The sequence below is a fragment of the Cornus florida genome, unplaced genomic scaffold (assembly GCF_030987335.1).
Source record: "Cornus florida cultivar Cherokee Brave unplaced genomic scaffold, ASM3098733v1 CherokeeBrave_3.0.0_Hap2_Chr04, whole genome shotgun sequence".
NCBI lineage: Eukaryota > Viridiplantae > Streptophyta > Magnoliopsida > Cornales > Cornaceae > Cornus > Cornus florida.
In genome coordinates this window covers 11,486,287-11,514,251 of record NW_026775574.1, presented here as the reverse complement: position 1 = coordinate 11,514,251, position 27,965 = coordinate 11,486,287, and the positions used below count along the sequence as shown (strand labels likewise).

General features: G+C 36.0%; 1 protein-coding gene across 1 annotated transcript; it reads right to left on the bottom strand.

Moving 5' to 3' along the window:
* Positions 1-1,143: 1,143 nt before the first annotated feature.
* On the bottom strand, positions 1,144-3,460 carry LOC132302718 (pentatricopeptide repeat-containing protein At5g48910-like). Its single transcript, XM_059799639.1, has one exon. It carries the CDS (start codon positions 3,230-3,232, stop codon positions 1,334-1,336), a length of 1,899 nt encoding a protein of 632 aa, XP_059655622.1. The 5' UTR covers positions 3,233-3,460; the 3' UTR covers positions 1,144-1,333.
* Between the last annotated feature and the right edge of the window lie 24,505 nt (positions 3,461-27,965).

Here is a 27,965-nt window from a genome sequence, read left to right as displayed (position 1 = left end):
TCTTCTACAAGTATCAAGTGTAAGTCTGAGGTCGAGTTGCTGTTGAACGGGAAGTCGCAAAGCCAGAGGATTGTCAGCGGTTGGTGTGGTGTAGAACGATAGGATGTGAGCCAGAGTCAAAATTCGGTATACTTTGTTTCAAACATAGTGGATTGATTTACTTTGAACTGCATAGTACACGAGGTTTTTCCCATGCAAACAGTTGACGTATTTTATCAATTGGGGTTTCTTCGCTAAAATCCTGGTGCAATCTCTCTAACTTTAACTTGCTTTACTTTTCATATATTTGTGATTGTGGATGCATGTTTAAATTGGTTATATAATTTAATTAATCATAAATTGAGCAAGTTGACCTAATAATTAGATCTAGGTCATTAAAGGAGTTATTCACAATTAAAATCAACTAACTGTTTCCGCACCCCGCATTACTCTTGTTTCACATCAACAACTGCATATGGAATCCTAGCACAAGAGAACGCATATACATCCCACCAAGGAACAGAACATTTAAGGAATGCAAACATTCCCAACATCTATGTGTTGCACTCACTAAACACACTTCTAGAATTTTGTCTAGAAGTGTGTTTAGAAGTGTGTTTAGAAGTGTCTAGAAGTGTGTTTAGTGAGTGCAACACATAGATGTTGGGGATATTTGCATTCCTTAAATGGTTTTGATCACTTTGAGAGAGGATGTGACATCTGTGTTGAAGATTTGGAGTTTCATTCATGTGATGTAAAGAAACAGTTTGGTCCTCAAACACTAGCAATGTTTGTGGTTTACAGTTGATGTTGATTAGTGCTATATAAAGTCTTCATGGTGGCTAGGATGGTGATATCTCCACATTAACAAAGTTACTTTGTTTGTCCAATCAGATACTTGCATACAAAAACCCCTAGAACTAAACTCTAAGTCATGATGAGAATACAAAGCACAGACCTATAAGTCAAGAGATGAAATGGATTCTCACATGCATAATGATACCCCACACACAACTTTCTGACAAGATACTTGAATGCCACAAGTGTTTCCATGATTTGCATTTCATTGTTCATCAAATGTGACAATGTGATGTTCATGACTTGTGATTGTGTAATCCATGAAGATATCAATCTTCTCTAAATGCAAGTTCAACTGGTTTCGGCTCAAGCAAATTAATTATAATTGGTTTAATAACATCATGTCACTCTTGTGCAAATGATAGCAACTAAGCAAGAAGCATATTGGAGTTTGAACATCACATTTTTTCATTTTTGCTTTCCATTTTTTATTGCACAAACATGTACAGGTGCTAATTGGGTGTAAAAAAATCATACAATTTTAAAAGGAGAGATTTTACCAATAATCCATGCAAGAACATGACCCCTCTTTGAAATGGTGAAACCGATTTGAATCCCGAACAACTATATCACGGTTGTAAATCAAAGACAGGAGCTTCAAGGCAGAATGACAATCACCGCACACCCGAAGATTTTTCATCACTCGGATTGTTGTTCCAGGTCTTGTGCTGATGAAGCCAAAGGCCACTGCCAATTTTTCACTGTGGTGACCCAATGAAGTTTGCTTCATTTCTTCCTCATCAATATCTAACAAAACTTGCTTGGTGTCTGGCTCATACCCTGCTAACTTTAATTTGTCTCCCATCTCATCAAGCATTTCATAGATCTCTTTCTTCCTCGGATGGATTATATCTCCGACAATAAATTCATGAACAACACCATCCAATTCAATTGAACTGCAACCAGGTGGTTTCCTTACACCTCTCTCCCACATGTTTTTTCTCAGTTTATGAATTCGATCCCATTTATTAGCCATTGCATACGTGTTTGATAACAAAACATAGCATGCATGATCATCTGGGGCAAGTTCAATGAGTTGAAGGCCGGCTTTTTCACCCATTTCGAAATTCCTGTGGATTCTACATGCACTCAATAAAGCCTTCCACATAACAGCATCAGGTTTCATTGGCATTTGTTTAATGATCTTACCTACCTTATCAAACAAACCAGCACGACCCAGGAGATCAACCACGCACCCATAATGTGCTATGTCCGGTTCAATTCCATAATCAATTTTCATCTTGCTGAAATACCCCAAACCATCTTCAACCAAGCCTCCGTGGCTGCAAGCATTTAAAATGCAAGAGAAGCTTATTGCATTGGGACGAATCTTAGAACACTCCATCTTGGAGAAGAGCTCAATAGCTTCTAAGCTTTGGCCATTCGCGGCTAGCCCTCCTATCATGGCATTCCAAGTGTCAACACTCTTCCTCTCCGTCTCACTGAATGCCTCAATTGCACCCTCTAAACACCCACACTTAGAATACATGCTTACAAGCGCCGATCCAAGGTTCTCATCAAGCTCAATTCCCCGCTTCCTAATATAAGCATGAACCCACTTTCCTTGAGCAAGTGCACCCAAATGGGCCACTGCAGTTAAAACACTGACCAACGTCACTCTGTCAGCTGGTTCCCTTTCTTTCTGCATCAGTCCAAACATCTCCATTGCATCGCTAAACTCACCCACTTCCACAAAATAAGCAATCATAGTATTCCAAGACACCACATCTTTAAAAGGCATTGTATCAAACATTTGATGAAGTGATTCACCATCTTTATTATTGGCATACCCTTCAAGCATGCTATTCCATGTCACAATGTCTAGTTCAGCACTTCTGTCGAACACCTTCCGTGCATCAACCATCGACCCCGATAACGCATATACATGAATCAGCTTATTTCGAACAAAGATACTATTTTCAAGCCCCATTTTGATGATTTGTGATTGAAGCCGTTTCCCAATTTCCGGCTTCGACAATTGGGTACATGCTTTGAGGACTAAAGTGAAGGTAAAGTGATCGGGTTGGACTGATTTGCATATCATTTGATTATAAATTGAAATGGCTTCTTGGGTTCTATGCTTTTTGAGGCTTCCTCTAATGAGAGAATTCCAAGCAAAAGTGTAAGGCTCTTCCATGGAGCTAACCACCATTTCAGCACATTCAAGGCTTCCATTGTCCGAAGTGGCGTAGAACTCGGCAAGCCGGCTCGCCGAGTAAGTGTGGGAGATTTGGGAGGTCTTGATCATGAGAGCATGGACTTGTTTGGCTTCTTGGAGGTGTTTACAAAGGTGTAGGAGAGAGTGGTTTGTGTTTGGAGTTGGTTTCTTCGGTGGGTTTGTTATGGGTAGTGAAGTTTGAGTATTTGAAAGAGGGAGGGAAACAAGCCGGACCATTTGGATGTTCAAATACAAAGTGGACTGTTTAAATTGGGAACATAAAAGCTTTTGTATCTTAAATTAGAATTATGCTTTAAATTAACCCTGCAGTCAATTGAGTTTTCTGGAATAGCTTTATGATTTCCTCAAACTTCATGGATAGCCTTTAAAGAATCCGATTAGTTGAATTAGGTTCACATTTCCTTTTAACTAGTGAGGTTGGGAACTGGTGCATTTCGTATGAAATGCTATACTTCGGTTGCTAAAGTTGATTGGGCATCTCCCTCTTGCTTTTATAGTGCACTTTATTTTTAGGGCTAATTTCTAAAGACCCCCCTCTTGTTTATCGAAACTATCTACTAACCCCCTCGAGTATTAAAAAAACCCTCTGATATAACAGAAACTATAAAATTGCCCTCATTCCGTTACAGAACCGTTAAGTTACTATGAAATGTCAAGAATACCCTTAATATGATTTTAACATGAAAATGTGAATTTTGAATTGGCAATATACCCCCATATGAAACGATGTAGTATTGTGTTGTTTATGCCTCTTTGTGAAATGACGTCGTGTAGGGGTTGGGTTGTATACCCTAAATCGATTTTTATGCCTCCATTTATGTTCTGTGTTTGTGTGCGCGCTGAGTGTTGAAGAAAGCAAGTGTAAGTCTTGATGAAAGCGACTGTTGATGAAAGCAATTGTTGATGAAATCGAGTGTTTGAGTGTTGATAAAATCAAGTGCCTGAGTGTTGATGAAATCCAGTGTCTGAGTATTGATGAAAGCCAGTGTCGAGTGTTTATGAAAGCGAGTGTTGTGTGTGTCTTTTTTCTGTAATCGCTCAATGGTTGAAGATCTTGGTGGATTCCAACTGGTTCGTATCACTTTTGTTCGACACAATGGTGCTAGGTATGGACAAACTTTTACCTATTGTCGTTGCTTTGTAGTTAGGGTTTTATATTGTTTTCTTTTCAATGTGGGTCTTTAATGTTTGGTAGGTATAATTTGATGTTTGGTGAAAAACTTTTACCAATGTCGTTGCTTTGTCATTGCTTTATAATAAAAATTAGGGTTTGTTTATAGGGTTGTGGTCCCAGTGATCAAAAATTAGGGTTTGTTTATTGTTCAAACAATTTATTCATAATTTAAGGTTTAAGGATTTATTATTGAAATTAATAGTAAATACTATATTTTTTTGGGAGGAATTCTTAGGGTTTTATAATCTTTCCTTTTCAATGTGGGTCCTTATTGTTGGGTGGGAGTATTGATATTAGGGTTTAATGATTTTGTAGTACTTAGAGTATTGTTGGTCTTAGCTAGTGATCATTAAATTAAGTAATATAGGGTAGTGGTCCCAGTGATGTTTGACTATACTTGTTTAAAATTACTGTAACTGTGTCAGAATTGATTTTTTAGTTATCTTATGTTTGGTATTGTTTTGTTGAAATTTATTGCTTTAGGTTTTAATCCTGCTTTTCAAAAGTTATACACACTGGAAATGCATTATGGTGGTCAGTTTGGTAGTACAGAATTAAATCCATATGTTGGTGGGTTTGTTGAGATATATGAGGGTATAGACAGCGATCTCATGTCAATTATAGAACTTACATACATGATAGGTCTGCTTAGTTGTCCTACTACAACAAGTAAACTATTCTACAGGTCTTACATTGATGGGAGTTTAAAAGAGTTGAAGACTGACAGGGATGTCATTGACATGTTTGAACACAACCAAAGGTTCTCCCTAATTAAAATATATGTGGTGTCAATTATTGAAGAAGGAAATGCAGAAGGTGAGAATAATGGAGATAGATCAGTAGAGGTGCCTGCAATAACAATTGAAGATGACAGTCATTTTGATGTGCTTGAAATTGAAGATGAAAATGAAGATGACAATGATTTTTATATGCCTGAAATTGAAAATGCAGATGACAGTGATTTTGATCTGCCTAAAAGTGAAGATGACAGTGATGTTGATAGAAATGGAAATGAAATTGAGGACGAGGATGTGAATGGTAATGATATTGAAGATGTGATAGATGAGGACTTTTATGATGAAACTTTTATGATAGATGAGGAGGTTGATGAAGTAAGAAATAATGAAGATGCAACTGAGATGAATGAGGTTACAAATGATGAAGAACCTGAGATTGAATCTGATAAGGATGATGGCAGTTATCAAGCTTCTGAATATGCACCAAGTGAAATGTTGATGAGTTTGGTATACTCAAGTGGTGAAGAATGTAAGGATGATGCCACAAGTGGCCCATCTTATCCAAATTTCAATGTTCATATAGACTTGGGGAAAAAAAAACTTCAAATAGGCATGAAGTTTGGTTCTGCAGCAAAATTTAGAGAAGCAGTAAGGGATGCAGCTATAAAAGGCAAGTTTGACCTATCATTTGTGAAGAATGATGGAGATAGAGTCACAGTGGTATGCAAGGCTAAATGTGGGTGGAGGATTCATGCCTCTGAAAATGGTGAAGATAAATCATTCCAAATAAAGACATTCAATGATACTCACAATTGTACTGGTGTAAGGCACAACAGTCAGCTAACATATAGTTATTTAGCAAAACATTATACTGAAAAGATTATGGCTGATTCAAATTGCTCATTGAAAGGTTTTATGCAGACAGTTGAAAGTGAATTTAATGTTGAAGTGACAAAACAAAAGGTGGGTAGAGCAAAGAAGTTGGCTTTACTAATGATTCAAGGTGATTATTCAAAGCAATTTGCAAGAGCTAGGGACTACTGTGCCTTAATCTTTGAAACAAATCCCAGGAGTGTTGCTAATGTAAGAACAATACCCTATAATGATGATGGTATTTCATTCTATATGTTGTTCTATTCCCTAGAGGCTATGTGGAAATGATTCTTAGAGGGTTGTAGACCATTTATTGGTCTAGATGGATGTTTCTTGAAAGGACCCTATGTGGGACACTTATTGTGTGCTATTGGTAGGGATGGCAACAATGGCTTTTATCCAATTGCAATTGGTTGTGTTGAGGCAGAATGCAAGGACTCTTGGGAATTGTTCTTGGATGAATTGATGGCTTTAGTTGGCAATTATCAGAAGTACACATTTATCTCAGATCGACAGAAGGTATACATGTTTATCTTTCAATGTATATGGTCATTTATTATCTTACTTTAATGTTTTACATATTTATAATATTTTGTTCTCTTATTTTCAGGGTCTACTTGAGGTATTTGAGCATAAATATCCTGGAACAGATATCAGGTTCTCTATTAAACACATGTATGAGAATTTCAGGCAGGAATACAAAGGCAGAATACAAAGAAACATATTCTGGAATGCATCCACAGCATACACATAATCTAATTTTGTGCTACATATGCAAGAGATGAATGAAGTTAATAAGGATGCACATGATTGGTTAATGAAGATTCCCTTAAAGGTTTGGGCAAGGTCAGCATACATTACAAAGAGTAGGAATAGCCTATGTGTAAATAACATGTGTGTGTCATTCAACAGCTACATTGGGAAGGCAAGGGACAAGCCTTTAATTTACATGTTTGAGAAGATTAGAAAACAACTGATGGTACGGTATCAAAGCAATAGAGAGACGATGGATAAGGTTAACGGACTATTGTGCCCAAAAATTAAAGAGAAATTGGATAAAATTTCTGAAGATGTCAGAAGACTGCGTGTGAGTTATGCAGGAAATGACAAGTATGAGATGGAAAACATGACATGGAATGAAGCTGGGGTTAGTGATTATGTGAATCTTGCTACAAGAACTTATTCATGTAAGTATTAGGATATAACTGGCATACCTTGTAAACATGCAGTGGCAGCAATTTTGGATAGGAGGTTTGATGTAGAGTTGTTTGTTCACCCTTCTTACTATAGAGAGACATATTTGAAGTCTTATGGATATGTCATAACTCCAATGTCTTTAAGGAATCTGAAAAGAGAAGTTGGTACTGCTCCAATACTGCCACCACCTCATAGGACTAGACCTGGAAGACCTAAAAAGATCAGGAAAAGAGGTCCAGATGAGAGTAAGTCAAAAGGTCCAATGGTGAAGAGGTCAAAAATGAGATGCACTAATGTTTTGTCTTGGGTCATAATGTAAGGACTTGTAAAACACTTGAGCAAGCTACGAGATAACCAAAAGGTAAGGGTGGAAGACCAAGAATAGTTAAACGCACAGGTGGTGTAGGTGGTGGTAGAGATAAAACTGTTACTGGTAGGAGTGGGAGGAATTATACTACAGAAGGTGGGAGGTCTGCTAACGGAGGTGGTGGTAGAGGTGGTGTGAGAGTTAACAGAGGTGGTGTGAGAGTTAACAGAGTTGCTACTAGGGGTGGTGGTGGTGTTCACATAGGTGGTGGTGGCAGACCTGCTAGAGGTGGTAGTAGTGGTGGCACAGCTGCTAGAGCTGGTGGCAGTGGTGGCATAGCTAGTAGAGGTGTTAGTAGTACTACTAGAGGTGGTGGCAGTGGTAGCAGAGCTGCTAGAGGTGGTGGCAGTGCTGGCAGAGCTGGTAACAGACCTGTTGTACTTCATTCAGAGGTAAAAATTATATTTTTTTATTTCATATTTATTATACATTATAAACACATGTAGGTTGACATTTTTTGCTTTATTTAATAGCCATTAACATCCACCCAACATTATGGTGTTGGTCTTGGTTTTGGTGGAAGAGCTATTGTTGGTCATTCATAGGTATTATTATTCAACCTCTTATTATTTTATTTTACGTTACATTAAACAAAACTGAACTAACAGATACTTTCCATCCATTGAATAGGCATCAACATCCACCCAATATGAAGTGGTTCATATGGACTTTCCTTCCACACTTAACACACAAGAATGATGGCATGTTGATGAAAGCGGTAGCAACTTTTTTGTGCAGCTTTTTTGGTGGACAAATTGAAGAAATGGTTGACTGCATATTAGTATTTTCTTATGTTTTTAATATAAAGCTAAGTAATGACAGTGGTGGGTTTGTTTTGGATAGTGGTGGGTATTTTGTACTAATGGTGTAATGTGGATGGTTTATTTTGGACAGTGGTGGTTTTTTTAATGTGTGGCTATTTTGGACAGTGAATGTGTTGGTTTATTTGATAATGTATGGCAATGTAATGACAGTGGCTTTTTTTAATGTATGGCTATTTTGGACTGTGAATGTGTTGGCTTTTTTGACAGTGCATGGCAATGTAATGATGGTTAATGTTTTTAATGTATGGCTATTTTGGATAGTGAAGCTGTTGGTTTGAATATATGTATGCAACTTTACCTTAAATGTATTTTGACAAATTGTAACTTGTCAATTTGATTTTTTTCATGCAATTCGAAACACAAGGCTCAACACTTACAATTCTACAATTTAACTTCAACATACACTTTTACTCATGCACTTGATAATTCAGAAAATACATTGCATACACACTTCATACAGCTTCAAAATATATTTTGCATACACAGCCTCATATTAAAACCAACTGACTACTTTCTTCCTAAAGTTATTATACATGCAACAACACTGAACATAACAAATGCTACAACTAATTGCTTCATAATTTTTTGGATTTGTTCCATACTTTTTCCCATTGCTTCCAAACGGAACTTCAGTTCTGCAATTTCACTAAACTTGCTTTCATCTACTTCAGTATATGCTGGCATTGTACAAATCGGATCACACTATGCCCATAAAGAGCATTTTTTTGTACCACAAGAATAGTATATCTTCCCTTTGTTGTTATACTCATCTGAACCTATAACTTTCACTACAGCTGGATAGCCACAACCACATATTATGTTGTTATACCTGAGATCTTGCTGATTAACAGATTGTGTGCTCGAAGAAGACATTTGGGTTCCCTGATCGCGGGTTAGGGCTTCGAATAGGGCACATAGTGGCTACGATTTTGGGCTTCAAATAATCAATTGGGAACTTCAATACATCGATTAGGGCTTCAAATCATCAATTGAAGAATTTAAAAGATCAATTAGGGCTTATGATACTGCTGTTATGGAGAATCCTCAAACCACTTCAATTACAGACAAAAACAAGAGAAGACAAGAGCGAAGAGAGAATAGAGAAGAGAGAAGAAGGCACTTAATGAAGAGATAAGAGAGAAGAGAGAATAGAGAAAAGAGAAGAAGGCACTTAATGAAGAGATAAGAGAGAAGACGGCAAGTTAACGAAGAGAGAAACGATAGCAACGAACGAGAGAAGAGATCTTTTATGGCGGCAATCCTCACTAACCAGTGCAATGCAACAACAGAGAAGGAAGGAGATAAACAATGCATAACCGAAAGGGTGGGGTTAGATAACAAACCTGAAGGTTTTTTTTTTTTTTGTCATTTCCATACAATAAGGGTACTTTTGTCATTATATTGGGGTATCTGGTGCATGTGACGCTTACGTGATTAGAAGACGTTAGTTTTAGACGGTCAACTAACGGGGAGGGGGTCATATGATAGATTTTAAAATACGTTGAGGGGTTTTATGATAGTTTCCATACTTGAGGGGGTTAGTAGATACTTTTTTAAAACAAGAGGGGGGTTTTTAGAAATTAGCCTTTATTTTTATTTTAACTTCTAATTTAATGAATTTATTTATGATAATTTTAAGGGTTAATTACACTGACGTTTCCTAAGGTTAGACCTAATTACACACGACGTCAAACTTCTACATTTTATTACAATAACCTCCCATGTAGTTTGCTCCGTTATGACACATATATCCCCTTTTGTCCAAAATTTGGCCAATGACGTCAAAAAATTTGGTTGCAAGGATCAAATTTTGTTACAGATTGTAGATATGGAGAGATAGGATGGTAGGATTTGGGAAGAGAAATTAAGTATTTTGACGAGATTAGGAAATAAGATGGAGAGAATCAGAGAGTGAGTCGAATTATTTCTTATTAAAAATTGAGGGCAATAGGGTAATTTGACATATTTAGATATTTTATCATTTCTAGTAGATAAAATAATTGGATAAAGCTTAAAATTACCAAAAAGTTAATGTAGGTGAGGCCCACACCGTTAGAAGGGAAGTCATTGCAACAAAATACAGAATTTTGATGCGGTGTGTAATTAAGTCAAATCTTAGAAAAAGTTAGTGTAACAAGGTGTTTTTCTTTGGTGGGTAAACAATTGCCCCTCTAACTTTAAAATTTTGTAATCCAAATAATTTTCCTTGATATGAGAACCGAACTAAACATTCGAATCAGAGGCCGAATCTAACGTGGCTTATCCACGTCAAGTTATTTTCTAATCGCGTACCGCGCGTGAGATGCTACGCACTGTCTCTTCATTTTTCTCTCCTTTATTACTCTTCGTCTCTCTCTCCTCTTTTCTCGCTTCCTTTTATTAATTCTAGTTCTATTATGTTTTGATTTCTCAAAAATGAAGGTAAAAAAATAAAACCATTAAAATTTCTTTCAAAACAATATGCACAAAAACAAAAAAGAACAAAAGGGAAATTTTTTTGGCTGCAACTGTTGTTTCTTTCCTTCGGACTTTGTATCCATGCAAATCAAAGGGAAACTTTAAGATGATTCATCCTTTCTCTTCTCTTGGTTAGTTTTTTTGTTAAAAAATAAATAAATTGGTTTTCTTTTCAAGTATATTTCCATTCTGTAAGAGAATAAATATCTCTTGTAATGGAAATTCTTGTGTATGACCACCAGATTTTGAGATAGAGGAAAGGTGAGAAGAATTTGTGAGATATTATTTATGTATTGGCAATTATTGTAGACATAACAAGTTCAAGTTGAGTTGTAATTTATATTACTTGTCCTACAAGTCATCGAGGTCAAGAATTACACAACTGGGAAGGAGTTCAGACTTACCATACTTGAAGAGTTTGTGATGAAAAGGGTAAGGACACTACATTAGGAAGGAATATGAACGAGGTTGGACATTCTACATATTCCATGTTAGACTACAATTTTCGTAGAATGAACCAAGGCTGAAGTAATTCGAAATCCACAAGTCTGCCAACTTTGAACCGGTTCATCTTCCTTGAACCGGTTCAAGATGTTCAACTTTGGCACACTACTAAACTTGAACCGGTTCAACTTTTCTTGAACCGGTTCAAGATGTCCTATATGCAATACAACTGCAGTTTCCTTATTCTGATTTATTTCCCAATTGGTCTAGAATTGTACCAAATCCTATGCTCAAAATCTACCTTATTTTCAGAGGGATTAGGTCATTCTAGAATCTATATAAACCATGTCATATACATTGGTTTAGATACGGCTTTTACATTCTAATTCAGATATTATTCAAAGCCTTATGAAGATTATTTGTGCAGAAAATCAGAGTTGATTTTTCTGATATCTTTCTAGAACACATACACATATTCTCCTAGATAGGTTAGAGTTGTGGTGTTCGTATCTTGATCGTGATCATACAGTTGTATCAACATCGATCAGACGAAACAGATCTTTTTCTACATTATTCAGACGATTGAAGAACAGAAGTAAACGCAGTCATACTTTGGAAGGATTGGAGTATTCGTGGAGTGCTGTCTAATCTACCTGCTACTCTTCTACAAATATCAAGTGTCAGTCTAAGATCAAGTTGCTGTTGGACGAGGAGTCGCAAAGCTAGAGGATCGTCAGCGGTTGGTATGGTGTAGAACGATAGGGTGTGAGCCAGGGTCAAAGTTTAGTATACTTTGTTCCAAGCATAGTGGATTGGTTTACTTTGGACTGTACAAGTCCACGAGGTTTTTCCCACAGTTGACGTATTTTATCAACTGGGGTTTCCTCGCTAAAATCCTGGTGTCATCTCTAACTTTATACTTTGCTTTATTTTATCTGCATGTGATTAACTGTTTAATTGCTAAAACATAAAATAAGTAAAGTAAAGACACAGATTTGTTTTATAAAAATAAACAAAAACTTTTCTATATACATTCCGCTGCGTACGACTCACAATTTGGTATCAGAGTCATCCTCTATACATTGAGTTGATCCTTGTTGGAAAGTTTTGTGTTCAAAAAATTGTTTTAATCATATCTTATGCGTTGAAAGAAGGCGGTTCTAATCAACGTGTCCCTTATTTGAAGGAGATAATTACAATTTTTGGAAATCAAAGATGAGAGCCTATTTGCAAAATTCTGGTGGTAAAACTTGGGCAATAGTTGAATCTGGCTATACACCTCCTACAGTAGATACAATTGTGGATGGTAAAATAGTCAAAGAGTTAAAAGATACTTTTGCTTTTACTACTATTGAAACTGAGCGTAATGATGCTAATGGCAAAGCTTTATATTCAATTATCAATTCTGTTATTCCATCTAAATATGCTAGAATTTATGATTATAAAACTGCTAAAGAAGCTTGGGATATTTTGCAGGTTACTCATGAAGGAACTTCAAAAGTGAAGTTGTCCAAAATTCAGTTGCTCTCTCATAAGTTTGGCAACATCATAATGAAAGAAGATGAATCCTTTTCTGATTTTTATTCTAGTCTTCTTGAAATATTCTCTGAACTGCGTCACTTAGGGAAAAAAGTTAGTGATAAAAAAATCTGTGAAAAAATCTTAAGGTCTTTACCTAAGAGATTTCAGATTAGGGTTGAAACCATCTCTGAACATTGGGATTTGACTACTTATAGAGTTAATGAGATGGTAGGTTCACTAAAAACTTTTGAGATGCAGAATTTTGATTTAAATCAGAAGGAGAAAAATCTTGCTTTAAAATCTACACAGGTTGAGAATTCTGTGAATGATGACTCTGATGATGATATTGCATTCTTGTCAAGGCAATTCAGTTAGATTTTGCAAAGGCAACAGAGGAGAAGGAATAGCAACAAAGCTAATCCTCAAAATTTTGACAAAACATCAAAGTTTAGATTTAATGAAAAGAAAGTAGAAAAATCAAAAGAAATGGAATTTATTTGCTGGAATTGTGGTGGCAAAGGTTATGCAGCCAATGTTTATCTTAGTCTAAGGAAAGAACAAAAGGATAGGAATAAAGGAAAAGCAATGAAAGTTTCTATGGTTGAAAATTCTACTTTAAGTGATAGTGATTCTCCTCAGGATGATACTAATGATCTTTCATATGTCGCTTTTCTTGATAGGGGTCCTCATGTCGTTCATTTATCTGACTCTAATAGTTCAGATAACGAAGAGATTGAAGTTCATGATGAACAGATTAAAGAAGCTGAAAAGGACAATGAAAGATTGAAGAAGATGGTCAAAAAAACCATTGAAACCAAACAGGCAATTAATAAGCTAGCAAATGAGCTTATCCAAGCAAAAGGAGAGAATGAAGATCCAAGAAACATATTGCTGAATGCCAACAGAAGGCTGTTGAAAGAGAAACAGTCATCACTGAGCTTGAGAAATAGATCATCATTCTTGAGGATAAGGTAAGTGTTGCTAACTTATTAAAGGAATGTCTTGCTTTGAAAACTGATTATCTTGAAATTGAGTTGAAATCTGAAAGAGATAAACTGAAAGGGTTCAATATGAGTCAAAATAGTTTGAATAAGATAATCAACATGGGTAAGGATGTGAATGATAAAATAGGGTTAGGATTTGTTAAAGGTTCTCCTGGTAATCAAAGTAAAACGATGTTTGTTGAACCTGCTATTATGCCTAAACCATGTTTGCCTATTGCATCACATTCTGCTATGTCTTATGTGCCTAAATTGTTGTATTGCACGTTTTATGGGAAAAATGGACATAAGTATAACTCATGCCTTCATAGGAAAAAGAAAGACTTTTCTAAAATTCATTCTCAGAATTCTTATGCTAAGAAAAAGGGGCGTTCTAGGAAGAAAAAGAGTATGTCACCTAAGTTTTCTAAAGCTGATAATTTGCCTAAGAAAGAAGTAAAGGATGTTAAAGAATTTCAAGAGTTGAGAGTGAGAATTGTTTGGATCAAAAAACCTGATTTGATCAAGTATGTGCCTGTTGAGTCCTTGGAACAAGTTTTCAAAAGGATTTCACCTTCAAACTAAGTCCTATGAATTTCAATGATCATGGCTTGTTTTTTATAAATTTTTTTTTTGTTGCCATTGGATCACTAGCTAGGGTTTAGTTTAGAATTGAGTTTCTAATCATAGTCTTCATGAAATATCTATGAAAATTCTTTCATTGAATTAATGATTTATCTTGAATGAAAATTTGGACACATGATTTTTAATTAAAAATAGATTCTTGGCTTGTAATCTATATAATGAAAGTTCATTTGCATTGATTAAGGGATGTTTAGATTTTAATCTCTTAAGTTCATAGCCTTTGTGCACTAGTCCAAATCTGAAATATTTGATTGAAAATCTTTAATTTGTTGATTAGGGTGTATTGATCACAAAAGTTATAAAGGTTATTGTTTAAAAAAAATATAGGAGCTTTAAAAACAAAATGAAAAAATCAGCTTGAAAAAGAAAAAGGAAAAAAAATGCTGAATTCTCTGTTTAGAAAAAGGCTACCTATTGAGATGTGTTCGAAAGCTCTCATTAGACTTTAAAGAAGAGCTAAATGAGTAAAAAGAAAGGTGGAGACAAGTTGAATTGGGAAATTGCTGTCTGCTCTTTAGAGTGAAAGCCACCTAACTTAGAAAAATTGCTCAAAGACAATTTTATCTTGATGCTTTTCGATCAATATAGTTTAGACAATGTTTTATTGATAATTGATTGGAAATTGAGGAGATGGATTGCACACACACACTTGAACTTGCTAGATTAATTTCTAACTGTTTCATTAATATTTGCAAGTGAAAATTCATGTTGTGATTACTTCCTGAGAAGTGAAATTGACTGATTAATCTGTGGTGTCAAGATTTTGTTCATAGATAGCTTTATAATTCTTTGGGAAATTGGATCAGGTATGAACTTGAAAATTTTTGGTTAAATTACACAATGTTTGGTTTGTTTTATTTTATTTTAAAAATGAAAAAAAATAAAAAAAAAGAAAAAAACTGAAAAAAATTCAAAAAGATTTTTGTTTTTAGCTTATAGTGTTTTTTTGGTTTTAATTTGATCATTGAGTGTATTCAAAAAGTCCAATGAAAATTTCTAACAAAATTTCAAGTTAGAATGACATACTGTCATGTTCCTACCGGTCCCCAAAATCCCTTACCGGTTCAAGTATGTCATTTGGCCATAGGCATGTGACTGACCAACTTGAACCGGTTCAAGATTGTGGAACCGGTTCAAGTCGTGTGCACTAAAGTGCACTGCCCTTCTTGAACCGGTACAAGAAGGCTGAACCGGTTCAAGAGCACGGATTGTGGTTTTTAAAACAAGCCTCAGGCCTCATTTTTGCATATCATCCGCTATCTCTCTTGTTCTCCTTCACTCCAAATCCATATACCACTCACATATATATATATATTTACATGCATCATATCAATTACTTGTCATTCATCCATGATATACAATTGATCATTACATAGTCTATATGAGATTGAAAACAAGAATTGAAGATTGTGAGGGTTGAAATTTGCAAAATGGGTTTGAATGGAAGTTATGGAATTTGGGTTTAAAATCTTAAAGGATTGATTCAGTTTTTGCATTGATTGAAGAAATTGAAGCTTCGTTAGGCTAGCGGAATATAATCTTGCAATTATTGATTGATTTTTGGGATATTGAAGAAGAAATCAAGCCATTCTATCAACACTTTTGGGGTTGCACACCAAGTGTTTGATAAAATTTTTGAAAGAGTTACAAGCTTCAAAGTAAGAAAATTCCTAAAGACCATGGCTCCTAAATTGACTAAGGAAGTAAAGGGAAAAGGAATTGCAGATCTAAGACCACCAAAAAGGTCTCGTACTGGCATCTCCATCCAAGAACCCCAAAGTGGTTCTCAAGCTCCAAGCATGGCTCCTATTCGTTATCCTTCAGTTTCTAGCACTGAAAGGATTGAATTTACAGTATCACATTTCTATAATGAAGAGGCTTGGAGAGTGTATAACTCTGTATACAAGGATAGGCCAATCAAAACAGAGAGAAATGTTAATCTACAGAAGCTACAAGACACTGCAGGATAAGATCTAGTGAACTACATTAAAGTTTATCATTGGCTTTATTTCACTAGAGTCAGTAAAGGTATTTATTGTCCGGATATGATTAGCTATTTCTATGCTAATATCCGTGAAGTTCATGACAACTACTTCGTTGTATCTCTGTTTGGAGTTGATCATACTATTGAGAAGGAGGATATTGAGACTATCCTTGGTCTTCAGGACAGTCGTCTTTTGAGCGGACATACTCTCCCTTTGACAGTCTCAGGTCCTGATTTTTCCCGGATTGTTCCAAAGATATGTGTGCCGAACTTCTCACTGAACCGAGATAGTATTCCAACTCGATTTCTGACAGGTGAAGTTGCTTTCTTCAATCTGTTTGCTATGGCAAATCTGGGCTACTTTGGGAAGAAGGATGAACTCTCCCTTAAGTGCGCACAAGTGCTTTATTTTCTTGCTAATAATGAGTATATTATGCTTGGAGAGTCTATTGTACATCTTATGCTAGCTCATTACAAGAAAAACTCGCGCAAGTACTCTTCTCCTTTCCCAATGATTATCATGGAAATTCTGAAAGCAAAGAATGTGGCAATTCCTCCAAGGGCTAATTATAAGCCTATCATGACTGAGTTAGACCCTCACGCTTTGCACAAGTCAAAAATTGTTCATGAGAATGCTAGAAGGGCGAGGAGATCTATTGAGGAGGATTCGTCACAAGGATCAGAATTCACTCAGCTATTTTCTTCAAGAGGGACTTTCATGAAATCCGATGCCAACCTCATGTATTCTCATTTACTTCAGCATCAAAATTCATTATTTGAGAAGATGATGGTTGAGATCTGAGATCTCAAATTACAGGTCACTCAGCTGAAAGGACAGCCATCTGGGGTGCCGAATGAGGATATCTACAGGCCTGTGCCTCCAGATCCGTCTTAGCAAGCTGAAGATGAGGGCGATGATGAAGAGGGGGCTGAATATACAGATAAGGATGAGGAGGATGAGGATGAAGAAGAAAGTGGTGAAGACTAGATGATGTTTTCTTATCTTTGAGTGGTTAAGGGGACATGGTGCTGTTTTTATTGATTTTTCATCATGCATCATGACATCATGTTTTGTTTTAATTATTGCACAACTTGTCTTTGTTTTTGGATATTCCTGGAATATGCTTTCATAGCTTTTATTATGCTTATCCGGATTGTGCTTTCCTTGACTTTTTTGAATTGGACTTTACAGTTTTTTTTCCACTCCTTTGTCAATTTGTTACAAAAAGGGGGAGATACAAAACTGAAGGTAAAAACAACAAATGGGAAAAAAAATGCTACTTGGATATTTACTTCAGGGGGAGTTTTTAAATTCTTATTTATTAAACTTCACTGGTAGTTGTTGCTTGAGAGTGTGCAGGAAACAGGTCAAGTTTTAAATCCAAGACGAACATGTTTTCTATTACCTTTAATCAAATCATGTAATTTACTTTTCTGCTTTGGGTAGATTGCAAATTTAGTTTTCAGGGTTTTGTCACGAAATTGCCAAAGGGGGAGATTGTGAGATATTATTTATGTATTGGCAATTATCGTAGACATAACAAGTCCAAGTTAAGTTGTAATTTATATTACTTGTCCTACAAGTCATCGAGGTCAACAGGAATTACACAACTGGGAAGGAGTTTAGACTTACCATACTTGAAGAGTTTGTGATGAAAAGGGTAAGAACACTATATTAGGAAGGAATATGAACGAGGTTGGACATTCTACACTTTCTATGTTAGACTACAATTTTCGTAGAATGAACCAAGGCTGAAGGAATTCGAAATCCACAAGTCTGCCAACTTTGAACTGGTTCAGCTTCCTTGAACCGATTCAAGATGTTCAAGTTTGACACACTACCAAACTTGAACCAGTTCAGCTTTCCTTGAACTGGTTCAAGATGTCCTATATGTAATGCAACTGCAGTTTCCTTATTCTGATTTATTTCCCAATTGGTCTAGAATTGTACCAAATCCTATGCACGAAATCTACCTTATTTTCAGAGGGATTAGGTCATTCTAGAATCTATATAAACCATGTCATATACATTGGTTTAGATACGGCTTTTACATTCTAATTAAGATATTATTCAAAGCCTTAGGAAGATTATTTATACAGAAAATCAGAGTTGATTTTTCTGATATCTTTCTAGAACACATACACATATTCTCCTAGATAGGTTAGAGTTGTGGTGTTCGTATCCTGATCGTGATCATACAGTTGTATCAACATCGATCAGACGAAGCAGATCTTCTTCTACATCATTCAGACGATTGAAGAACAGAAGTAAACACAGTCACACTTTGGAAGGATTGGAGCATTCGTGGAGTGCTGTCTGATCTACCTGCTACTCTTCTATAAATATTAAGTGTCAGTCTGAGATCAAGTTGCTGTTGGATGAGGAGTCGCAAAGCCAAAGGATCATCAGTGGTTGGTGTGGTGTAGAACGATAGGGTGTAAGCCAGAGTCAAAGTTCAGTATACTTTGTTCCAAGCATAGTGGATTGGTTTACTTTGGAATGCACAAGTCCACAAGGTTTTTCCCACAGTTGACGTATTTTATCAACTGGGATTTCCTCGCTAAAATCCTGGTGTCATCTCTAACTTTATATTTTGCTTTATTTTATCTGCATGTGATTAACTGTTTAATTGCTAAAACATAAAATAAGTAAAGTAAAGACACATATTTATTTTATAAAAACAAATAAAAACTTTTCTATATACATTCCGCTACGTACACTAGATGATCCAAAGAGAGGAGAGAGAAACAAAGAGATAGAGAGAGAAAGCGAAAGTGGGGAGAGAAAGTAAAAGAGATGATAAGGAATTATTTTACGCGTAATGAGTCTCACGTGGCAAGTTCGGTAGAGAAAGTAAAAGAGATAATAATGAATTATTTCATGTGTAATGAGTCCGACGTGACAAATTCGGTGTTTTTTTTTGGTAGAAAGCTTCGATTTCCCTCTCGGTCCTCCTTATCAATTACATAGTCACACCGCAATCCTGGCATGGAGAAAAACTAAACTAATTGTATATGGAAAATGTTACTTTTCACAAGTAGGTTAACCTAAAATTCGACTTTGGGATTGTATATGGAAAATGTTACTTTTCACAAGTCGATTAATCTCTAATTCGACTTTGGGTTGGCTTCGCTTATTTGGGTTAGACCTTATTTAATGTACAATTTTCATCCCATGTGTTTTTCATAGAAGCCTATGGTCGATTGGGCTATTCTCTAATTTTGACTTTCGGCTGAACTTAGCTTGTTTGGTTAGATCTTAGTTAATGTATAATTCTCTTCCCATGTGTGGTTTATTGAAGCCTTTGGCCCATGTCCATTTATTGATTTTTATTTTTTGACCTTTGTCAAGAACATAACAAACTCACTTTTCTCCTTAATTGGATTTAAACTCTCTATTTTCCAAGCAGAGGATAACCAATAGATCATGGATTACAACCTTTGTCATATTCATTTATAGAATGCATATCCAATAAACAAAAAAACATGAAATACATATCAATACTCAATAGTTTATTTTTATTTATTATTATTTTTGGGTAAATTGCACTCACACCTTCCAAGTTTGGGTTAAAAACAGGTAGTTATAACTTAGGCACTTTTTAGACAATGACACCCCACACATTTGGTAGATTGAAAAATGACACCCCCAAATCAAGTAAAAGTACCTTATTGCCATTTTACTTATGAATTAAATTATTTGAATTATGAATTTACCATTTTAACCTTTTTAAAACATTTAATGGACACAATTGATCTGAGAGAGAAAAAGAAAAAAAATCATTTCGGCCACCCATTGACGAACCTGCCACCATCACCACCACCCACCACAACAAGCTCGACACCACTATCGTGCTTCACAATCACCACCACTATTCCCACCTCACCCATTTCGCGGCCTGGAGAGTCAGTCGCTGTCATCCCTTCCTTCACCACCACCAACCACCACAACCAACCTTAACACCACCATTGTGCTTCGCAATCACCGCAACTATTCCCTCCGCACCCTTTTAGCGGCCCTAAGAGTTAGTCACTGCCATCATCCCTTCCTTCACCGATGTGTGTAATCAAGGACATTAACATAGACCCCAATACCTCTATGTCCATCTGTCTTCCTCCCCCACACCTGTTTAGTCTCGCACAATTCAGAGTTTCAAATTCTCTTGTAAGGGCTTCTTGGTGATGCCGAGAACCCTTTCGACCTTATTATGTGGTGTGCTGGCATCGATCAGTTACGAGGAGGACAACGATGAGAACATCAAGGCTAAGAGTCCAAGAGAGGCAGCGGTAACATCAACTATGGTTTAGTTTTGATGATTGGGTGTTGGAGTGGGTCTCAATAGTGTAAAGCTGAAGGACTTGGCAGTGGTTATTTTGTTTTTGACGATGGGTTTTGGCGTCAATGGTGGTGGTTGTGGGTGGCGGCGGCGGCAATGGAGTTTGGGTTTCAGATTTTGTCGCTTGGAGATGAAGAGGTTAATTTTGTTCATTAAAATGCTTTGAGAAGGTTAAAATGGTAAATTCATAATTTAAATAAGTCAATTCATAAGTCAAAGGGTAATAATGTACTTTTACCTTGATTTAGGGTGTCATTGTTCAATATATCAAACTTGGGGATATCATTGTCCAAAAAATGCTTAAATTGTAACTATTTTTAACTTAAACCCAAATCTAAAAAAGTGTGAGTGCAATTTATCCTTATTTTTTAAATCTTGCAACTAATTCCCTGAACAAACTAACTATATTTATATTCATTGATGGGACTTAATGGTCCAGCAAAAAAACAAATAAGACCTATTTGTATTAATTTTAAAAAATATCTATGTCATTTGTGATATTTTGTTAAAGCCGAAGCTATATATATATATATATTAACTTTCAAAAAAAAAAAAAAAAAACAGCAGAAGCTATTTATGTATATTTAATATTCCCCTCATTTTACCTATGTCACGTTTTAAGTTATAACTTATAATAGGCTGACCAGCCTTACCTGCAAAGATAAAAAATCGAGTTTGCTAATAATTGTCGGTGTGACCTCTATGGAATGTATGCAGATTTCAGACAATAAAAGTTGAAATATATATATATATATATATATATTTAAATAAGAAGTGTTGGATTTTTAAATAAGAAGTGTTAGACGTTAATAGGGGCAAAGAATTAAAATTTGACACTTTAAAATTTATAAAAAATACTAATTTCCTGAATTATCTCAATGTTAAATTGATGAGTTAAAAAATAAAATAATAGTAACAGAAAACACAACATCGTTAATTAAAAAATTATTAATGGTATTAGATTTTCTGTTACTTAGTGGTCCACTTTAATTAAAATTAATGTAAATGTTCTGATTTTTTTATTTTTTGTAATATATATTTGTTAATTAAAAAATTATTAATGGTATTGCACTTTAATTAAAATTAATGTAAATGTTCTGATTTTTTTTTTTGTAATATATATTTATAATTTTGGTGTTCCACTTTTTTAATTATTCCTTAGTATGAATTGTAGTGGACCACAAACTACAAAGTGTGTAGTCCATGATCATTTAATAATATATTCTATTAACGATTTTTGCAGCAATTTACTTAATCTTATACTGTAATTAATGCATGAAAAGAAATTAATTGTAATAATAACACAGAACTTACCAAAATTAAAAAAAAAAAAAACACAAAATTTTTTTGATGATTTTTGAATGATTTTTTATGACCTCTCCGATCACCTATAAAAATGAGCTCTAGTAATCGTTGAAATGCAAGCAAACAACATAGCCATCATCGACATGGATAAAGCTCTCTTCAAGTTTGCCTTTGTGATGTTGCTTGTGGTCAGATCATCTGGTAATTGAGTCTCATCAATTAATATTTCTTACTTTTGTAGTATCTTAGGAATGGTGGTATGGGTATTGGGCTAATACGTGATCTGTGGGTGGATTCGTAACTCTATTTCAGGAGTTCGATAGTGTTATCTTTTCAAATTTATTTTTAGTTGAATTTTAAAAAACAGTTAATTAAACAAAATTTTGATTTTAAGCTGTCATGATTTGTCTAAATTGCAGCACAGCAAGTAGAAGATCGAGCGAGATGCAGAACTGACAATGACTGTTTTGTGAATTGTCGGGGTATGAAAAACTGCAGTTGTACATGTGTGGGCGCGGAGGGTACAGCCCCACCAGCAAAGCCTGGTTGGTGTATTCATGATTGTTCAACCCCACCAGCAGAGCTCACAGCTGAACCGTAATCGGAATATATAAATATACATATACGTATATATATGTAACCTAATGAATGAATGAGGATTTGAAGAAAGAATTAATAAATTGAATGATATAATTTCTATTTATATATGGAAGTTTGATTTCCCTTTTCATTTCTTTTTTTTCTCTATAGATGATTACAATTTCTTTAGGGTGTAAGGGTTGTGAGCTTGAGATTTTTCTAAAAGTTTGGATAGAAATTAATTAGAAACAAATTTGGCTTGAAGAACAGTTTCCTTGTTGAATTTGACAATATTAAACTGGTTGATGAATTCCAAGAACCGGTTCTGAATAATTCTAGAGCAAAAATAAAAATATCTTGGTACCACTTTATCGGATCATATATTTGTTTAATAACAAATTGGATATGAATTTTTTTATAAAATATTTTTCAAGTTATTGAATCGAATCGAGAAAAGGCTTATCAGATTCTAGATTCGATTTGGATCATTCCTGATTTGATTCAAATCCAATCTGTTTATAGGTGTATATAGATCATGAATGTTCATGTCAAAATATGAAATAAATTTTTTTATTTATTTATAATTAACATAAGGTGTCCGGAAAGGAAAGAACCCTTAAAATCCCTCAACAATCCAACTAATCCCCGAAAATCTAAAAGGACGCCTTCCCACCCAAGGTGTAAATATGAATTACATGTTAATACTTAATAATTTTTTTTAAATTTTTTTTTTTTTTTTTTTTTTTTTTTTTTTTCCATTATTAAAGAATAAACTAATTTGTAATTTTTCCTAAACACTCTATTTCATTCATTTTACTTTTGTCACTCTCACTTAAATAGGCTGACCAGTCTCTACTGTAAAGATAAAAAATACTGGTACTAATAACTGTCAGTGTGACTTTGCTGGAATGCATGCAGACAATGAAATTAACGGTTGAAAGAATGATGAATTGAGGTGTTTAAAAATAAAGGGTTGAAAATTGAGGATACATAAATATAAATGGAACAGTAGCCGTTTGGATTTACCTATGGTTCTTCTATCCATATTCGGGGCGACAATTGGCTGCCGGATCCCTCCAACCCTTTTATCTCATCACCTAATATTAATCGGTCATGTTGGTCGAAGAGCTCATTGATCATAACACTAGATGTTGGAACCGTGCCTTGATCCGTCAGCACTTGAATCTCAGGGATTATAATCTTATCCTCCAGATCCCTCTTGGGATGTCAGGGGGTCCTGATACCAGGGTTTGGTCCCCTTCCCCAAACGGCAAATTTTCTGTGAAGTCTGCATATAGGTTGGCCCGGTTGCTTAAAGCGGTTGATTGCTCCCACCTCCCATCCTCCAGTCACTCACAAGTGCAATTGTCCCTGTGGAAGTTCATTTGGAAGATTAAAGCTTCCCGAAAATTTATTTTCTTCCTTTGGTAATGTTGTCACGAGCGAATTCCATCCCTTACCACGCTCTGGTCAAGACGAATTCCATCCCTTACCAAGATCTAGTCACGACGAATTTCGGTGGACACAACTTGCAAAATTTGCAAAATGTGTGGTCTTCATGAAGAGTCAATTGGACATTTGATTTTCACCTACCCCTTTTCACGAGTGGTGTGGAAAGCCTCACTGCGTAGAGCTGAATTCGAAGTTTCAGAATCTCAAATTTGGTCTTCTCGTGTCAACTTGGTCACAAAGCCATTTGTTTAATGATTTTTGTAGTTTGGGGAGCTCCATCTGCTTGCACATTTGGAAGGCTCGGAACCACCTTTATTTTAAACATATTCGGAGTGATGCTATGGAGGTGGTTCATAAAGCTATCTCATCCTTTCAAGAATTCTCCGAGATTGCGTCTCAACAGACTTTGCTTCCCAAGACTTTGGACCCTTTGCCCTCCTATTCCCTCTCGTTGGTATCCTGCAGTTCTGGGAAGAGTGAAGCTGAATTGTGACGCTTCTTTCTCAGTGGGCTGCAGGGAGTGTGGTGGTGGTTTCATCCTCAGGGACTCCTTGGGACGTCCCCTGAAAATTGCCTTCGTTTTTTAAGCAATTCATTGGTTCTGCTGAGATGGCCGAAGCTTTGATCCTTCGTGAATGCCTCTCTTTTTGCACGACTGGGGCTACAACAATGTTGATGTTGAAGGGGAATTTTTGTCAGTTATGACCCTTTCTCCTCACTCATCTTCCCTATCAGTTGTGTTGTGTTTGAAGATATTAAAGCTTCTAATGGCCTCTTTGGTGGACTGCAATCTTGTTTGCTCGCCTCGTACTCGCAATAGTGTGGCAGATGCCATCACGAGGTGTTTCGTTTAGCTTTCTGTTTGTTCCCTTTGTCTATGGTTTTTTTTTTTTTTTAAGATACAACCCAACACTAATTAATCACGTGCTATCAATGGCCATTACAAATTGATTGGTTTTACACACCATTCACGTAAAACGCACTCAAATCCTAACAATTATTCAGTACATAACGAATGAAAAGAGATGTAAGCAATAAATAACACAGTTTTTGTTGGTCCCAAATATTTTGGGCTAAGACAATCTTTCAAAATATAAAATTAACGATGCAATGAAATGTCACTAGAATGTTTACGTGGGAAACACTACAAGAAAAGATGGGTCTAGCAGGTAAAACTTAGCAGTAAATATTAAAAAATGCTGTGAGAAATAAAAAAAAATTGTTGCACGTCCTCCGTTTCTCTCTCTACCCCCACTCCTAATTACTGATCACTTTCTCTCTCTACCCCCGCTCCTCTGTCTTTATATCTCCTCTCTCCCTCTATCTTAATTCTCATCTACTACTCTCCCTCTCACACACAAATTCTCATCTACTACTCTCCCTCTCACACACAAGTTAAGCCTTGTGTATTGGGGATGGTAATGGTGTTGGACCCGTATAAATGAATCGGAGTTTGAAGGAATCTCTGATCGGAGGGAGGTCGCAGCACCAGCGAGGTCTGAGTCTCAACGGAATCGCTTCGTCCGACGAATCAGACGGTACGATTCCGCTTCATATGCACCGCATTATCCTTCTCTTTGAATCTCACTACTCCTTATTTACTTGTGGACTGTGATATTTCATTCAAAGTTGTATGATTTAGTTTAGTGCACAGTTAATTTTGATTTGATTCTGTTCAATCAGTTAATTAATGCCTTCACAACTTGTTCATAATTTAATTCATATATGTCCAATTATTGGGATTTTATGAAGCCAGAGCATTTTGATTTCAGTGTTAATTTACTTTCCATTACCTAATTGCAGTTTTAGTGAAATTGGGGAGACTTTCAGTTGGATCAACGAAACCCTACAAAATATATGTCTACCAGACCAACTTCTTCTTCCTCCTCGGACACCAATTCACGGGCCGTTCATGCCTAGTCGCCGCTAGACTGCACTAGTAGAGTATTGAATTTTAGGGAAAATTCAGTTTCCTGATCTGTTTTAACTTCCTTATTGGTTCAGGGAAAATTCAATTTCCTGATCTGTTTTAACTTCCTTATTGATTTTGGATTCTACAAAGATAAGTTCTTATAGGACAAGTTTGAAACTCTATAAATATCAATTCTAATAAGATTTTAGAGGGTGTGAGAGTTAGAGATAAATTTGTGCCAACACAAGAGAGAGCAATTGAGAGAGATTGAGAGAAAATTCTCCATTGTAATTTTGCATCTTCTTCATAGTGAATTTGTTCGGTATGTTCCATGGACGTAGCCCTAAGACTTAGATGAACCATGTATATCTTGTTTTCTTGTGTGTGATTTTTTTTTTTTTTTTATTCTTCGTGATTGCTTATGTATTTCTTGAACAACGTCGTTTATTTTGCATTTCTGCCACAATAACTGGTATCAAATTCGGTTGATTGTGCAGAGAAACTCTAACAACTGGTATCAGAGCCTTTGGTTGAGAACCTAGGGCACAGAAGGTGTTTGATAAAATTCTAAAAGTCTTTCGATCGGATCTGTCCGTTTGAATAGGAGTAATGGCATCAAAAGATAAGACATCCACATCTATAATCAAGAAGTTCGATGGCATAAACTTTGATTTCTGGAAGATGCAAATTGAAGACCTCTTGTGTCAGAAAAATCTGTATCAACCTTTGGGAGAGAAGCCAGAAGAAACAAAGTATGTAGAATGGAAATTACTTGATGGAAGGCTCTTGGCACTGTCAGATTGACGTTATCAAAATCAGTTGCCTTTAATATCAAGAATGAGAAGACGACGAAGTCTCTCATGGCAGCCATTTCTAGTATGTATGAACAGCCTTCTGCAGCGAACAAGGTGCACTTGATCAAGAAGTTGTTCAACATGAAGATGGTCGAAGGTGGTAAGTTCAATAAACATCTAAATGCGTTTAGTGAGATAGTTGGACAATTAAAGTCTGTTGATATTGACTTCAAAAATGAGGTTCGAGCACTGCTAATTCTAGGGCAGTTACCCGAGAGTTGGAGTGGCACAGTTACAGCGATCAGTAGCTCTGCAGGGAAGACCAGGTTGAAGTTTGATGAAGTTATGAGCTTGATTTTGACTGAAGAAATCAGAAGGCAAACAACAGGGGTTTCCACCAGTGGTTCGGTATTGAATGTTGAAAGTAGAGGTAAGGGTTCAAACAAGAAAGGGAACGGTAATAGAAACAGAGGCAGATCCAAGTCAAGGAATAGAAGGACACAGTCTCAAAATTTCAGGAATTCCACAGATCTCAGTGACGTTGAGTGTTAGAATTGTGGAAAGAAGGGACATTACCGTGTTGATTGTAGACTTCCAAAGAAGGGAACTGAAAGAAAAACTGAATCAAACGTTATCTCAGAAGAATCAGATGATGCATTGATATGCTCTTTGGAGAGCAAGGCGGAGTTATGGGTTTTAAATTCTGGCATATTGTTTTACGGCACCTCAAGCAAAGAGCTATTTAATAGCTATGAACCGGGTAACCTTGGAAAGATGTATCTTGGTGATGATCGTTGGCAAGGGTAAATCAAGTTGAATGGGTCAGCTTGGAAGTTGAAGGATGTGAGGACTTAAGGAAGAATCTGATTTTGGTGGGATAATTGTTAGAAGAAGGTTTTGTTACAATCTTTAATGGAGACTCATGGAAAGTTTCCAGAGGCACTATAACCATTACACGTGGTAAGAAATCTGGCACTCTTTCCACAACTCCCAGTGCTTGTGGGTCTATAGCAGTTGCAGAAAACAGAGAAGATCATAAAGTTTGGCACCAGAGAATGGATCATATGAGTGAAAGGGGGCTCAAGATTGTACACTCAAAGGGGAAACTACCAAGCATACGGGCAATTGATATTGACTTTTGTGAGAGTTGCGTGATGGGCAAGAAGAAGAGTCAGTTTTAAGAAGAGTGGCAGAGATCTCAGAAAGGAGAAACTTGAGCTAATTCACATAGATGTCTGGGCCAACCATTGTCTCATCCATTGGCAAAAAATCATACTTTGTGACTTTCATTGATGACTACACGAGGAAGGTATGGGTTTATTTTTTGAAGCACAAATCTGAGGTATTTGATATGTTCAAGAAGTGGA